Source organism: Thamnophis elegans, chromosome 4, assembly GCF_009769535.1.
Source record: "Thamnophis elegans isolate rThaEle1 chromosome 4, rThaEle1.pri, whole genome shotgun sequence".
In the NCBI taxonomy this organism is placed as follows: Eukaryota; Metazoa; Chordata; class Lepidosauria; order Squamata; family Colubridae; genus Thamnophis; species Thamnophis elegans.
In genome coordinates, this window is record NC_045544.1 from 85,612,699 (window position 1) to 85,628,469 (window position 15,771).

The following is a 15,771-nucleotide window of genomic DNA, read 5'->3' on the forward strand; positions in this document are numbered from 1 at the left end:
TGCCTTTCCTAGTCTAGCCCCGTAACAACAACACTACGAGGTAGGCTGGGTTAAAAAAAAAGCGAGTGTCGGGGAATTCTGCGACTGCACCACCTCTTCGCTGCTCTCGCTTCCCAGGGAGCCCCCTTTCCTCTCGCCGAGCAGCCTGTTCTCGGAACAAAACGCCTCCCCGCCACCGCTGTCCTTCCACCAAAATGGAGGGAGAGAGCTTGCACGGTCCGCCGCACGCCGCCCTTTCCCAGCGCAAGCCCCTCTTGGCACCGTCCCCACCGACTGCCAGGCATATCTGCCTCTGAGCCTCTTCGCGCAGTCACCCCCTTCCCCGTTGTGCCCCCCACCCCAAAAACAAACCACCAGCGCTTCTCCTGCTCCCACTCCCCAGGCCTGTAGCGCCTTTTCTTCCCGTTCGGCTCCGAGTGACCGTCACGGACCTCTTTTGGCTACGCTCTAGGCACCGGCCGCCGTGCCGCCATCCTCCCCTCCATCATTCCCCCTCCTCCCAGAGTACCACCGGAAACACGCCAACCTCAATACGGATGCAAAGGCGTCACATCGCTGCCACCCATGTTCACAAGGCGCCAGGCATCGCAGGGCGCAGAGGAACCCAGCAGACAGATGGGAGACTGGGGGGGGAAGGAAGAGATCCCATCCAGGGTAAAAGAGGGAAAAGCGGAGAGCCTACCCTGGATGGGATCTCTTCCTCCCCCCCCGGTCTCCCGTCTGTCTGCTGGGTTCCTCTGCGCCCTGCGATGCCGGTCTGGGTTGGCTTCCTTGGACACTCAGCCTCCACCACCACCACCACCTTCCCTCTGACCAACTGTCAGTTTATTCTTCGCTACAAACAAAACACGGGGAAGCCGGCATCGAGTTTTCGGTGACTCCGAGGTGCACTAACTGAAATGCGGTCTTCCTTCATTCTCTGCTTGGAGCCTCTGGGATGATTGTTGGCGGGTGGGGGAAGTGAGGGCGGAGCTGAGCCGGGGAGGCAGAGATGAGAAGTGAAGGCTAAATGCAAAGCGCGCCGAAGAGAGCAAGCGAAGCATCCCCAAAGCGAAGGACGGGCAGGAAGCGCTTGACCAGCATGTGAGAAGGCAGGCTGGAAGTGGCCGCGGGCACACCTGCGTTGGGGAGGCGGAAGGGAAAAGAGGCGGCCACATGTATCGGTTCTCCTTGCGGTAGATAAGGGAGGTTCGTAGCAAGGGTCCGCCGGCAGGTAGGCTTGGGCAGGGCGAAGGCCTCAGGTCGGGGGAGCGAGAATGGGCAGGGAGGAAACCTTGCTACGAACCTCCCTTATCTACCGCAAGGAGAACCGATACACGTGGCCGCCTCTTTTCCCTTCCGCCTCCCCAATGCAGGTGTGCCCGCGGCCACTTCCAGCCTGCCTTCTCACATGCTGGTCAAGCGCTTCCTGCCCGTCCTTCGCTTTGGGGATGCTTCGCTTGCTCTCTTCGGCACGCTTTGCATTTAGCCCACACTTCTCATCTCTGCCTCCCTGGCTCAGCTCCGCCCTCGCTTCCCCCACCCGCCAACGATCATCTCAGAGGCTCCAAGCAGAGACTGAAGGAAGACTGCATTTCAGTTAGCGCACCTCGGAGTCACCGAAAACTCGATGCCGGCTTCCCCGCTGTGACTGGCGGGGACGGCGGTGAAAGCTCGGGCTCCGCTCCTCCGTCTGGGGCTGTGGCTAACGGGGGCGGCCAAGCACTTTCCTCAAAAACAGAACTTCCCACGACCTCCCGTCCCTCCCCGCAACTCCCCAGATTTTGGAAGCTGGGTGTGTGTGGAAGGCGGGGATGCGGGGGGAGGAAGGAAAATGCAGAGACCAGCAGCGGAGAAACATTGCTCTAGCAAACAGACCACTGCCGGTCTCTGCATTTTCCTTCCTCCCCCCACACCCCCGCCTTCCACACACACCCAGCTTCCAAAATCTGGGGAGTTGCGGGGAGGGACGATCTTCTTCCCCTCTCTCAGGTTGCCCGGTCCCCCCCCCAGTTCCTCTCATGAGTAGCTCGCAAGGGAAGGCCTTCCCTTCCCTTGCTAAAGGCCGCCGCCGTCCACCCGAAGCGGTGAAGCCTCCCGATTCCCACCGGCACCGCCGGAGTTACTCACCAGGGGAGTGCAGCAAAAGCAAACGGCGAAGGCGAAATGAAATGGAGACTCGTGAGAGTCACAACTCGCGCAGCGTGCTTAAGCGGACTCCAGCCAATCAGTGAGCTGACTGGGATGGAAAGTTTTAAGCACGCCACGTGTGTGCTTAAAGTTTTCCATCCCAGCCAGCTCACTGATTGGCTGGAGTCCAGGCCAATCAGTGAGCAGCAGGCTGGGCTGGCTTAGATTTTTAGTGTAGATAGAATAGATGGGGGAACGGAACGAGCGAGCTAGTGGCAGCTAATGGGCGGGGGAGCCAGCGAGCACCAAAATAAAGCAGGGGTTTTTGAGAACGGCCCGGGACATGGGAAAAATTATGAAAAGGCGTGCCTGTCCCACCAGATGCGGGATGTCTGGTCACCCTAGTTATAGTAGCTTGTTGGCCAAATTTTCCTAACTTATAGAGGTAATTTTCTAGGTTTCAAGGCAAGTTTCTGATTAGGAGACCACAACTTAGGGCCTAGTAGTATATTATCTGAATGAATTCAATTGTGACCTATTCAAGAAACTATGGTTAACAAACTTAATTTATCAACCTACTTGACCAATATGGATCAGATATCTCCAGTTGTCTCCTCTCCAGTTGGGACTATACTGTAGTACCTCTGACACATTTCCATTATTCCTTCCTATGTATAGAAGGAACTATTCTAACCAGTGACGTGCAATGAGGTTTATGGCTAGAGAGGCACTGACACAGTGGTGGGTTTCAAATTTTTTTAGACTTGTGGACTTCAACTCCCAGAATGCCACAGCCAGGCATGCTCAGTTCCGATTTAAAGCGACAGCATTTGTTTTTCTCCTTTGTAAAATAAGTTTCCTTCTTTCTTTTTCTTTTTCTTCTCCCTTCCCCTCCTTCCTCCCTCTCTCCCTCCCTCCCACCTCTCTCAAACACACACACAGAAGTTGGATTGGACTATCTCTCCTACCCCTTTCCCTCTTTCTTTCTCACTCACTCTCTCTCAAACAAACACACACACGCACACAGACAAAATTGGATTGGGGGGAGAGCACCAGCGAGCAGACCACAGGAGGAGGCAGGAAGCCAGTCAAAGAGCCATACTGGAGCACACATACTTTCCCCCAGCCCCGGAAGGATCCAGCCCAGCTTCACTGATTACAGGTTTGAAAAGGCAACGTGGCTCTGCCTGCAATCAAACTACACTTGGGGAGGGAGAGCACAAGCAAGCCGGGTCCTTCCCTACAGCCTTTGCCCAAAGCTCTACACCAGGAGGATGAAGTTTGAATTCCTCCCCCTCCCTCCGACCCACACGTACCTTTTCCAGCTGTTTCAGAGAGGATTTCAACTCAGCTCTTGCCTCCGGTCCTCTGAAGAAGCCCCGCCCAAAGGAGTGCCCTTTACTATGAGGCAGGAGAACAGCGTGCCTCACCTACGTCAGGAATTTTTAGGCTTTTAACCCTTACTTAACTCTGCTCGAGTAATCATAAAACGCCTAAAATCAGACTAGATGAGGCACACCGTTCCCCTGCCTCATAGTAGAGGGCGCTTTTTTAGAAGCTTTTTTAAACAGTTAAGCAGAGTCATCCAGGGTGAGGCAGCAACTAGCTCAGCCTGACCTCAGTCTTGCCTTTTTCCTTTTACATTTTTTTTTCTTTTCATGATGGGAGTGATGAGGCGGTGCCTCCCCTGTCTTCCCTGACTGCACATCACTGATTCTAACCACATGGATTAACATTCAAGGGAACTGAGGCTGGAGAACATCAAATTGAGGTCAAACATACTGTGAATGTGGAAGCTTTATTATTTTGTTCACTATTGTCATACTCGGCTGTATTCAAGTAGTCATACTAAAAGTATGGTAGGTTATGAATCAGTCCCAAACAAGAGTTTAATAGTGTCCTTCTCAGTCCCAATTTTTAAAGTTTTGTAAACATTATATATTTTTCACTAAAAGGAAAACCATCCCTCATATTTATTTGAAATTGAGTCATAAAGTGAACAGCAATCTAGCAAATGTTCAGTTCCATTGTCTCTGTAACCAAATGTTGTAACCTAATACTTCAAATAGGTGAGGGGCTATATCTCTAGTCCAGCTTTTTAAAAATATATTAATGTTGGAACTTCAGTGTTACATAGATTAATTTTTGAGATAAACTGAAAATGCAGTTGAATTTTCATATAAATAAAGCTAGAGAGTTCTCAATTTCATCATGTCTCTTCACTTCAGATTGTGATAATTCATGTTAGCTTTAAAGGACAACAGCCCTCATAGACTATTCAAATATCAGCCACCTGTTTCCCCAATCTTTTTCCATTTCCTCCAAAGTCTAGCTGTCTTGACTGATGAAAAGATTTTGAAATTGTAAATCTTACATTGTCATAATAAAGGGATTGTTTCAGGGTGGATTTTTGTCTAATGATCAACATAATTATATGTTTTTATATTTTTGCTTACTGATGTTCTGGGTATGCTGCCCAAAGTTATATTTGAGTTGAATGGCCATTTATATGTTTTAATTAAGTATACAAAGCTGTTCTTGAGACATTTACATGTGACTCTGTTTACTCTCAGTTGCTTTTCTGCTAGAACTTGCTATAACAATCTACCATTGTAAAATTACTTTATTATTAGATGATACATTCCTTAGATGTTTATAAAAGAGAGAAATAAAAAGCCCCATTGTGTTGATTTTATATTTTATTTTGTATCATTTCACAAATGCACAAATTAAGAAAAAAATCATCAAACACTTGTATATTAAAAATAATACTACCTTCAAAAACATGCTTAAGCATGTATTTTTTCACATGTCTCACTTATAGGATTTTTGTTTTTATGTTTACTTATTAAGCACCCGGGCTGTGCACAGTACAACAATAATTCAGAAATGTTCAAGACCTCAAGAGAGCATAACTCTGCTACTGGTTAAAATAGCATAGCTGTTTCAACCTTCCGTGCAAGCCTTAAAAAGGCACAACTACTATAATAAGTTGTCTCTTAAAATCACCTGCACCTTTTTTCAGGGTGGTGGTGGTGTTGGGCTGCTTTAATGAGCAGCAGAGAGGCAGTATGCTTATGCAAAGTTAGAGACATTTTTCTTTTTAAAAAATATGCTTTGCTGAGATAATACATAGTGGTTCCTAAGAAGACACATACATGAATTCTGCATTATTTGCAGATAAGTGCTTGTTATTATAGTTACTGATTGTGAATCAGATAGAAAATTCAGCTCTCTGTTCAACCGTGATTTATAGTTAATTATACCAATCGTATCCTTGTCCTCACTTAGCAAATGTTGAGTAGTGTTGTCGCATTGAGTACAGCCAGAAAGAGGTAAGTAAAGATTTAACTCTTCCTATGAAATCAGTTGGACTTTAAATACTAGATGCCATAACTATTGAGGTCTGTCCTGTGACATTTATTTATTTAATTTAAAAAAATTATATGGATATACAATAAATATATGAAATGAAGACTTAAAATGAATTATAATAATAATAAATAGTTAAATATCCATTTAAAGAGAGACATTTCTTAAGGAAGAGGAGCTTATGGGATGCTGCCCAATGAAACTGAGTAGCTTGATGTAGGTAGTCTCTTCAGATTACTTTAGTGAGTGAGGAAGAGATCATCCCACAGGCAGCGTCTTTTCCTGTAATATAAACACAAATAATCTCCAGCTTTAATAAATAGCACTGCAGTTCTCAATTGGAAACAAACTGACAGCCAACATAAACCCCTCAGAACAAATATCAGGTGATCAGTTTTAGTATATCTGGTACTGTATAAAAAGATTTTGTTTTACAGAAGACAATAAAATTCTGGGTCAATTTTGAAACATGATAGAAAATCATGTTAAAGGTAAGAGACAAAAGGAAGGAAGCTATATGGGTAATATCCACTGTGATTCTCCATTGCTTTGGTATTCTTGAAATACTACTTTACTCTTCTTATAGGAAATGAATATGTGCCATTCATATCAATGGCAAAAAATCATACCATATGTAGGACAGTCTTGTAACAAAGGTGAACTTGTTTTCTGGCACTTAGAATCTGATCTTTTCTGACAAAGACCCTTCAGGAGAGTCTGGTGGGAGAGTATACACTTGCCCTTGTTAATACATATCCAAAAACTATAAAGTAAAAGACCCATCTGTCTCCAATCTTGTCCCAATACCAACAGTTTTACGTTAGCATTAATAATCTACTCTGCAACAGGCAGCAGTTCTCTCTAGGAAACTATAGCCTCTGTCAAAATTCAGTTAAAATGTATCTTCTTCTGAATGCTGTTATTTGGTGGATTTAAACCAATCTGAAGTTGAACAAATAGTATTTACTGTACATCTGGGAACAATCACTTGTTTCCTTCTTTGTACCAGCCATCTGAGGATCAAACCTAAAGATCAATGAGCCAGGAAGAGTTTAGCTTGAATATTTCCTTCTTCTACGTTCCATTAAACTCTGATCAGGCAAAGCTTTTGTTTAATTTTCCTTCTCCCCAGTTCCATTCACTTTTTCTAGAATCTTGCCTCATGAAGAAATTTGATGATTTTAAAAAGGTTTATATCTTTGAAGTTGCCTAATCCAAGTGTTGCCCCAAATGATATTTTGGAATTGTGCAATGAAGGTGTCCACAAGATTAGCAGGTAGATTCAATATACCATATGTGGTTTGGATTCTGAGCAATAAGTATTGCGGTTGCAGTTACTGTGCTTGAAGCAGAAAAAGATTTCCTTGTAACTGACCAGTTGTGAACGTTTATTAGATCACAGCTATATTGTCCATTATACAGCCACATTTTTCTACAATCATATTAGGAAACTCTGCCACTTCAATTTCTGTGTAGTTTCCCTTTTTGACAAGATACATCATGGGAAGAGGAGAACTCTCCACCACAGCACAGGATCTCTCTCCATAGCCAAAATGATGCAGCAAATTCTTCGGCTGCCAGCAGCTGCCCACACACTGGTAAGCTTGATAGCCAGCTGGCTCAATAATCCAGTACTGTGTCCAGGTCAACTCACGGAAATTGATATAATATTCTTGCCGGCAGCAGGTAGATCTCACCATCATGCTTCCTTCTCCACAGTCCCCAGGTCCTCTGTTAAAAAGCAAAATCAATATTCAACTAAGATGTAGGATGATGACTACACCCACTTGCTGAAAGTTTTCAGCAAGAAGCAGACTGACACATACAAAACTTTAGGCAAGAACAAAAATATATCTTTGTTTGTTTTAATGATGTCTGTTTATTGATTACATGCTCAACTTTCTTGGCTTTTGTCACACACACTACTTCAACATGTTCCATTTTTCCCTCTAACAGTAGTCCCAAAGGTGCTTTTTCAGGAAGCAACTGAACTTTCTTGTTGTTGTTTTTAAAAGACATTCCACTTCTATCCAAGAATCTTCTTCAGTCCTGACAGGACAGTGGGGAATGGAATGGAAGCCAAGAAAGTACAGTTGCCTCCTGAAAAAGCACCTTTGGGTCAACTATGACCTGGATGACTGAGAATCTCTACAGACTTTCCTCTAACAGTTATGTCAGGCAGATTATAAGGACTCGTCTAACATTACCTGATTTACTGCTTGATGATCAAGGATTTGTACTGTAAACCACTCTATATTCTGCATCACATTCATTTTGTGTGTGCGTGTGTATGTGTGTGTGTGTATACATAAATTTACTATATACCTGTAGCAATTATAGATTATATTACTCTCTGATTCCTCTGATAGGTGTTATTTTAATTAATCAAAGACAGACTAATTCCAGATTTTCCCCCCACTAGCAGCACTCCCAGATGTGGTTTGCTAAAGTATTAAAGTGTAAAGTGTTTGTATTAGTTGTGAAATGAGAAAAGATCTGTATGCCACTCTATGAACATTTATTCAGAAGTAAGCAAGCAAAAATTCAAGGTCATGCCAACTTTCTTGAGAGTCTTGTTGAACATGGATTTATTTGCAGTTGAACAAGGTAAAGGACATACATAACAGTCACTATCTTAAATAATCTAACTCAAAATCCAGTTGACCCTAGCTTCAAATAAACATTATTCAGTATAGGTTGGAAGCTGCCTGGGCTTTTTTTTTCCATCATGAAAGACAGAAATGAAACAATGTCACAATGCAGAAATCACATGACACTTACCCATATTCTTCCAAATTAAGAGTGTAAAGGACCAACTCCGGTTTGCCTAGTGCCTTATCTGAAGGGTCCTGTGTTGTAAACCGCACACCTTTGGCTATTTCAGAGGCATAGCTGCCTAATCTTTCTCCTTCAATCCAAATTTCCAGGAGCATTGGTCCAGAGGCTTTTGTTTTTAGCCAGAAATGTACAGCCTGAGTAACATCAAAATTCCTCCAGCCAGACTCCATAATGGGAACTAATCTAAAATTTAAAAAGCATGAAATGCTTATCTGAGCTTAGAGTATTTTGGTTAATGCAAACATACTATGAATATAATAATAATAATAATAATAATAATAATAATAACGACAATACTAACAACAATAGCTTCTAACATAGGCTTTTACTTTATCTTCCTTTTTCTAGAAAATATAAAAAATAACATTTGGACAGAGTAAAAATATACTATATTCAAACAAATTATGGGCAAAATGCACAAATGGTACAGACATAAATAAATGAATGAAAAGTAGAACAGTATTAAATTAATGCTACAATATACAAAATAGTATAAAACTAAGAAGAATCTGGTCCCTATTGTAATTTCTGCTACCAATTAAATACAACTGATAAATCCAAAATGTAACATATATTGATCTAGACTGGGAAAATATTTTTGTGATCCTAAATTTTCATGATGTTTTTAGAAATCATATGAGGCTATCTGAAAACCATTGAAATCTCTACATAGACAAATCCGGTACCTTATTTTATGACTGCAAAACCTGGATGACTCTTAGATGGCACTAAGGAGACACAGAAAATTTTAACTCTTTGCTACTACTAAGTGGTTATTTTGATCTCTGAAGTCCAGAAATAGTAGCTATGCCTTATTTAGAATCTATTTTTGTATGGCTAGCCCAATATTTTGGATGCTGTCCTGACACTCTTGAGATTGAGACTCCGGCTTAATCTATGTTTCAAGGCTAATATAATAATTTCTCAGGAGAACAAGTGGCTGTATTCACATATCAGATTGAATCATGGTATTATAGATTACATGGTTTACAGCAACTTAGATGTATAGATTGCTACAAACTGTAAACCATGGTTTATTAACAATATTAACTGAATTCACACACACTTACATTAAGCCAAACACAGTATGTGAACCAGCTTATATATTATTAAGTTCTTAGAAAGTACTAAAAAAAATGAATTGCAGAAACATTGTTTAAATTATATTATGTTTACTATATAATTTTAAAAGGCTTTACTGGAGACAAAATAATCTTTCCATGCTGCAAAATACTCTAAGAGACTGTGGCCTCTCCTTTATACCTGGAATCAATTAAAGAGGTCCGGTTAGTGCCATTATCTTGAAGTTGCACCCAGTACACGGTCACCCTTGCATTCATGACTGGTCTTTGTGACTGCCTATTGGGCAGATGTTTCTTGTCCAGGGGCTTTTTGAAAAGCTTCAGTTCGGCCATGGTAACTTCACTGTTTTCTGGAATCCTGCCCTCCATGTCGAAGATCAGGTTCTGACGGGTGGTGTCTGAATAGAGAATGTCTCCTGAGATATCTTTGAGGATGGAAACAGAAGGAACACTTTTAAATCATTATTTCAAACTGCCACAAGAAGTATACAGGAAATAGACGATTCTTTATTTCTCTGGAAGAGTGATGTTTCAAAAATCTGGTAGAGATTGTACTGTATAATACAGCATATCTAGAAGACATCTGATTATCAAAGGCTATTTTAAGAAAAAATAACATGAAATAGATCACATTAAAATTCTAGGGGAAGACAGATGGACATCCAATTCCTTCTAATTTTTGTTACCATCTTGCACTTGTCAATCCTTCCTTTACATAAACACAGTATAAAAATTGTAAATAGTGATTAGTAAGACCTATCTCAACCACATATATTTAAATCAATGAAAAGTTTTATGGTATTTGTTCATGTCAATGCTTTCTACTACTAACATCTCAAATGGAGGTCATGTACAGTCATCTGCTAGACATATATTTAGAGAAGATAAATCTACTCATGATTTTCTTTCCACAACCTGGTACCCTTCAGATACGTTGGGAAAAGAGTTTCCAGGCATCATAATTGTTTTACAAAATTGCTTTAATCATCAATTGTTTTTTTTCTCCCAAAATGTATCATGTATTTCCAAGACTTTAAAAATAATACATTTACAACTTTCATAGCAAATTAGATCTCTTTTCCTTTATAAGCATTTCTCATTGTTTGAGTCACCAAAAAATTCTTTCTTTATGTAGTGAGAGCCATAACATGGGACTTTGCTTCATTTGTTTTTAAATAACAATTACATAGTTTGTGATTATATTTTTATCTGATATTCAACGAAGCAGGACCAGCCTCATTTAGGAGAAAATGTGCTTAAATAGCAAATATTTTTCTCAGTAATCATATTTAAGATTGTGTTACAGTAAACAAATGCAATGTAAGGAAAGTAACATAATTTTATGAACAATACTATAATATAATAATATCTAGGTTATGCTTTAATCTTTAAAACTGGCTATCAACACTACCTCATCTCCCCTTTATGAAAAATAAATTAGATTTCCAGACAAATTCTGAACTTCAAATTTCATCTTTGTGGATACATTTAGCTTAAAACATCTTAGAAATCCTGTTTTCCTGTGGTTTGGATTAAATCTGTTAAGCAGTTGACATTAATAAAATTTTAGATTTCAAATGAAGATGGAGAATTTGCTTTTAGCTTCATGCAAACATGAGACCAAGTTTACCTGCGTTGCCTGGAACTCCTCTCAAGATCCCAGCTAAACTTGGCAATGCTCTTCGTTTCACTCGGCGCCGCTCCAGCATGGACATATATTTATTCCTTATATTCTCTGGAATCACTAGATTTTCCAGGTCAGTCATCTGGAGAGCAGGGACATCTGGAAGTTTCAGTTTCTCCAGCAATATTTGCTTGAGTCCTTTCTCACTCAATCCAGTAGTGGTGGCAGCTAGGAACAGGGCAGAGGTTAAAGCCCAGCTAAGACTCACAGCCATCCTTTGCTAATCAATCAAATAGGAAAAGACTCTCTAAATCTCTCCTTTCTCAGCACAAGTTTTTCTTGGCAGAGAAGAGATTGTGCTGTGAAGCTGCAGGCTGTTTGAGTGGGAAGGAGAACTCATAGGATGTCTTTATATAGTGAGTGGGATATCACTGGCATAACAAATTCCACAAGCTGAAGTGAGGCAGAGGAAGTGGAAGTGTTACATCTTCTTGGATACATCCAAGCCATGGTCACACCTTCCCAAGTTTAAGTAATAACATAGAAATAAGGATGGCAGTGGAAGTATAATTTAGCCACCATTCAGAGGAACAGCATACTAATTATATTATATATGTTATATAATTATTATATCTATTATTAGACCCTATTCCATCAACTGAAGATTGTTATAAAATCAAATGGAAATTCAAATTCCATATCTATGAAACTTTGGACACTCTGGAAAGTTCCAAATTGGAGAATATTTCTATCTCTGACTAGGAAAATAAAACATATCTTTTATCAAAAGAGATATGTATTAAAATAAAATGTTCCAAAGTAATCTGATACTAGGGCGCTGGTGATTATGGGCTATTATTTTGTTGTTGTTAGGTGTGTGAACATTGTAAATGACAATGTTGCCAAATACTACTTAATCGTGACACCATCTCTCCCTGGCCCTTGCATAATACTTTTTAATTTCTAAAACCTAAAAATATATAGACCAAACCTTTTGAATGTGGATTTGCATTGTGTTTATTTTGGTTTCATCTAACTTTAAGTATATTATATATATTTAAAAGCATGTTTGTCCTAGTTTGTAGATGTAATTTGTTGTTTCACAAAACTCAAGCTTTAAAAAAATGTATTATTGCAGTGATACCAATCACTACAAAATTAGAAAAATAAAAAGTAGAGCTCCCCTCTACTTTTTCAATTTAGGAAAACTTATATTTTTGTCTTTGTACTGAAATATCTAGTTATTTGCTGTGCCCAACTTTAATGCATTGAAAAACAATAAGAACAATTTCACATGAAAAGCTACTCTAACATTTTGTTCTTGCAGATGGACTATATATCAAAAATAATCAAGCATGGCCTAGGCCCTAGGATAACTGTTACCTCTCCATAATTTTTCCAGGAGCTATGAAATCTATTGCTCTTAAAACATTACCATAATGACTACTAACCAGAGATTGCCCTAGGTATAACAAATTTCTCTACTTCTTTTTTAAAATCACCCAACTTTGTGACCATCCCATCTTGCATCTCATTGTGTAAAAATACATGGCTACTTTAAAGTTTCAGAAAACTACTACATTTGATATTTGACCTGGATAGACTACTGTAGATACAATGATTGTTGTGACTTGTGGTACACCAAAAGCCATTGTGGACTTTCTGCTAGTGAAATACAATAAATAGATTGCTAACAAAGGGCTTAGAAGTTTAATTTAGTTGTTGGTTTTACCTGTTAATGTTTTCATATACTAGAACAATGTCAGGCTAAGTGGGTTGGGTAAATTGTGTTGTAGAAATTTACAAATTGTGTGTGTGCTTCTCAAGGGGGAGGAGTTATTATTTTTGAAATATATTTATCAGTATTCAACTATGAGAGACAATTTATGTATATGTCTGTTTTGTTTTGTTTTATGTGCTTTTTGATGTAGTCTTGTTTAGCTTTTTATATATGTTTTGTATTTTTGTCTTAGTTTTGTTTTTGTATTTTTTCCTTTTTTAAAGTTTGTATTTGAATGCTTTGCTTTGAATAAAATAAATAAAAAGAAATACAACTGTTACACTTACTCTCATCCCAAAGCATTATTTTGGGAAATACGTTGGATTGGCATATTGTTCCACAATGGTCAGTCACATGTCTAAGAAAGTCTCATCCAGGACATGAGTATAATAGACAATCCCAACATCTGGCATTTGAAGTCAGGAATAATTGTAAATCCTAAACCAGCACAAGGCCATCAAGCCTAATAGCTATTAATCCCCTATCAATTTGTTTAATCTTTTCTTAATCTCCATATCTTTGCACAGGAAATTAAGTCATTAGCATGCTGAATCTGCCACCATTCAGTGGGTGGCCCAGCTTGTACAGTTACAAGAGAGAAAGAAAATCTTCCTATAGAGTTTCTATAAAGAATACAGTCTCCGAGTTGCATTCAACTCCTGGAAACATCACAAAGACATCAATGTAATTTTCCTGGTAACAAGAAAGGATTTGTTTCCCTGTAGAAGTGATTTGTTGCTGCTTTTTTTCCAGAATGCTGGTTTGACTTCCTGGTCTATCCTGCTATTCCTTGATGGTCTCTGGTCAATTTAGTAACCAGACCCAATGCTGATCAGGAGCCAAGTCGAGGTTGCCACTTGCTGTGACTGGTTTTATCTTTATTGTGCAGAATTCCACAGGTATTCATACCATTCCATCAAAATAGGCCTCACCTATGCTCCTTTCCCAACTTCAGAATACCCATTTTGAAATGAAAGTGCCAATATGCTGAACAACAGCTCTGCTGTACATACCTTTTCTTGCTTCTGGATTCCTGGTCTGCCCAAGCAACAGCTGCAGCTGAGCCTAAGATGGAGAAAATAAGTATACACAACACAACACAGCAGCACACAACTCTTCTAACATCATGATTAAAAATTCAATAAAATATCATCACAGTCAGCGGGCAAATATAAATCATACCTTCATTTAATATAGCCATTGCCAAGGCTCGCCAAACCTATAGGCACAGTAGCCTAGCTAAATCTCCAGGCCCTTCCTGAATAGGATGTCTTTATATGAATTTCAGTTCTCACTTAATACACATAAATATTTGCCTTGCCCAGAGTGTTACCATGGACTAGATCCAAACATCATGTTATCATGGTGTTTGGCTTTATTTGGGTAAGATCCAAACATCATGTTATCATGGTGTTTGGCTTTATTTGGGTAAGCATATTTAAATCAGAACAAAACATCATTCAACAATATCCTGATCTATTATATGTTAACTTCCTTAGCATGTTCTCCAGCTTCCATACAAATAAAATCTAGGTAGGCTTCTAGTTTGAAACAATATATTTCATTCATTAGAAAAATAAAGATGGGAAATAAAAATCAGACAACACGGATATCAGTTAATAAACTTAAAAGTTTGGTTTTTTTAATCTGGTGTGCCTTAGTTATAATCATATATTGTATTACAAATATATTACAATTGTTGTGATATAATTGGATGCTGTTTCATGTATAATTGGTTTCATGTAACTCATATTAATGTGGGAAACATTTTTGTTCTCATGTGAACTTTTTCCATGGGATGATTTCACATAGTTAAAAAAAACATTTTTTTATTTGCATAATACCAACAGCACAACTTTAGTTGAATGCTGGCATTTTAAAATCTGTCTAGTGCTTTGATTTTTGCAAATAAAAAGCAAGCAATGTTAGAAGAGTAACACTGGCAGGTTCTTTCAGAGAGATGATCAGAAAGCATTTTCAATGAAAAAAATCACTATAGAAAATGTAATAATGTGTTCAGAGAGATTTAAAATGAGAGATTGATTTGACTTGATGTTTTCTGTAGCTACCAGTATAACTGCATGAAGTTATTAACCCGGTAGGAAAGAATAAGCATAGGTGAGCCTTGAAGTGTGAGTCTCATGATGTTATCTAGTTAAGTAATGAAACATCTGCAAACAAACAACCAAGCTCAAAGAACACCAAAGACTCCATAGAGATTTTGTTTCTTTTCTTTCAGTCATCATTTTTGTGTCTTCTGCATCAGATCTGGAGGAATCTAATAGCACCCTTTCATATCTTCTAGTCCAACTCCCTGCCTAGGCAGGAAACCCTACACCATTTCAGACAAATGGCTATCCAGCATCTTCTTAAAGACTTCCAGTGTTGGGGCATTCACAATTCTGGAGGCAAGCTGTTCCACTGATTAATTGTTCTAACTGTCCGGAAATTTCTCCTCAGTTCTAAGTTGCTTCTCTCCTTGATTAGTTTCCACCCATTGCTTCTTGTTCTGCCCTCAGGTACTTTGGAGAATAGCTTGACTCCCTCTTCTTTGTGGCAACCCCTGAGATATTGGAAGACTACTATCATGTCTCCCCTAGTCCTTCTTAGTTCCTGCAATAGTTCCTCCTATGTTTTAGCCTCCAGTCCCCTAATCATCTTTGTTGCTCTTCTCAGCACTCTTTCTAGAGTCTCCACATCTTTTTTACATCGTGGCGACCAAAACTGAATGTAGTATTCCAAGTGTGGCCTTACCAAGGCATTATAAAATTGTATTAACACTTCACGTGATCTTGATTCTATCCCCCCGTTTATGCAGCCTAGAACTGTGTTGGCTTTTTGGCAGCTGCTGCACACTGCTCATATTTAAATGGTTGTCCACTAGGATTCCAAGATCCCTCTCACAGTTACTACTATTGAGGAAGGTACCACCTACACTGTACCTGTGCATTTGGTTTTTCTTGCCT

General features: G+C 39.6%; 1 protein-coding gene across 2 annotated transcripts; it reads right to left on the reverse strand.

Moving 5' to 3' along the window:
• Nucleotides 1–6,394: 6,394 nt before the first annotated feature.
• Nucleotides 6,395–15,144, reverse strand: LOC116506964 (left-right determination factor 2-like). Of its 2 annotated transcripts, XM_032214862.1 has the most exons (5): nucleotides 13,819–15,144; nucleotides 11,032–11,253; nucleotides 9,583–9,826; nucleotides 8,263–8,502; nucleotides 6,395–7,212 (listed from the first exon to the last, which is right to left on the reverse strand). In XM_032214862.1, exons 2-5 carry the CDS (start codon nucleotides 11,165–11,167, stop codon nucleotides 6,873–6,875), a joined length of 960 nt encoding a protein of 319 aa, XP_032070753.1. In that variant the 5' UTR covers nucleotides 11,168–11,253; nucleotides 13,819–15,144; the 3' UTR covers nucleotides 6,395–6,872. The 2 variants fall into 2 exon arrangements, with proteins under 2 accessions (XP_032070753.1, XP_032070752.1); XM_032214861.1 differs by lacking the exon at nucleotides 13,819–15,144 and having other exon boundaries at nucleotides 11,032–12,928.
• Between the last annotated feature and the right edge of the window lie 627 nt (nucleotides 15,145–15,771).

Coding starts and splice junctions, on each gene's coding strand:
- LOC116506964 (XM_032214861.1), bottom strand. CDS start 11,299: ATGGCTGTGAGTCTTAGCTGGGCTTTAACCTCTGCCCTGTTCCTAGCT. Junction 8,503..9,582: donor ACCTCTTTAATTGATTCCAG/GTATAAAGGAGA, acceptor TTTAAATTTTAG/ATTAGTTCCCATTATGGAGT. Junction 7,213..8,262: donor CTTAATTTGGAAGAATATGG/GTAAGTGTCATG, acceptor GCTTTTTAACAG/AGGACCTGGGGACTGTGGAG.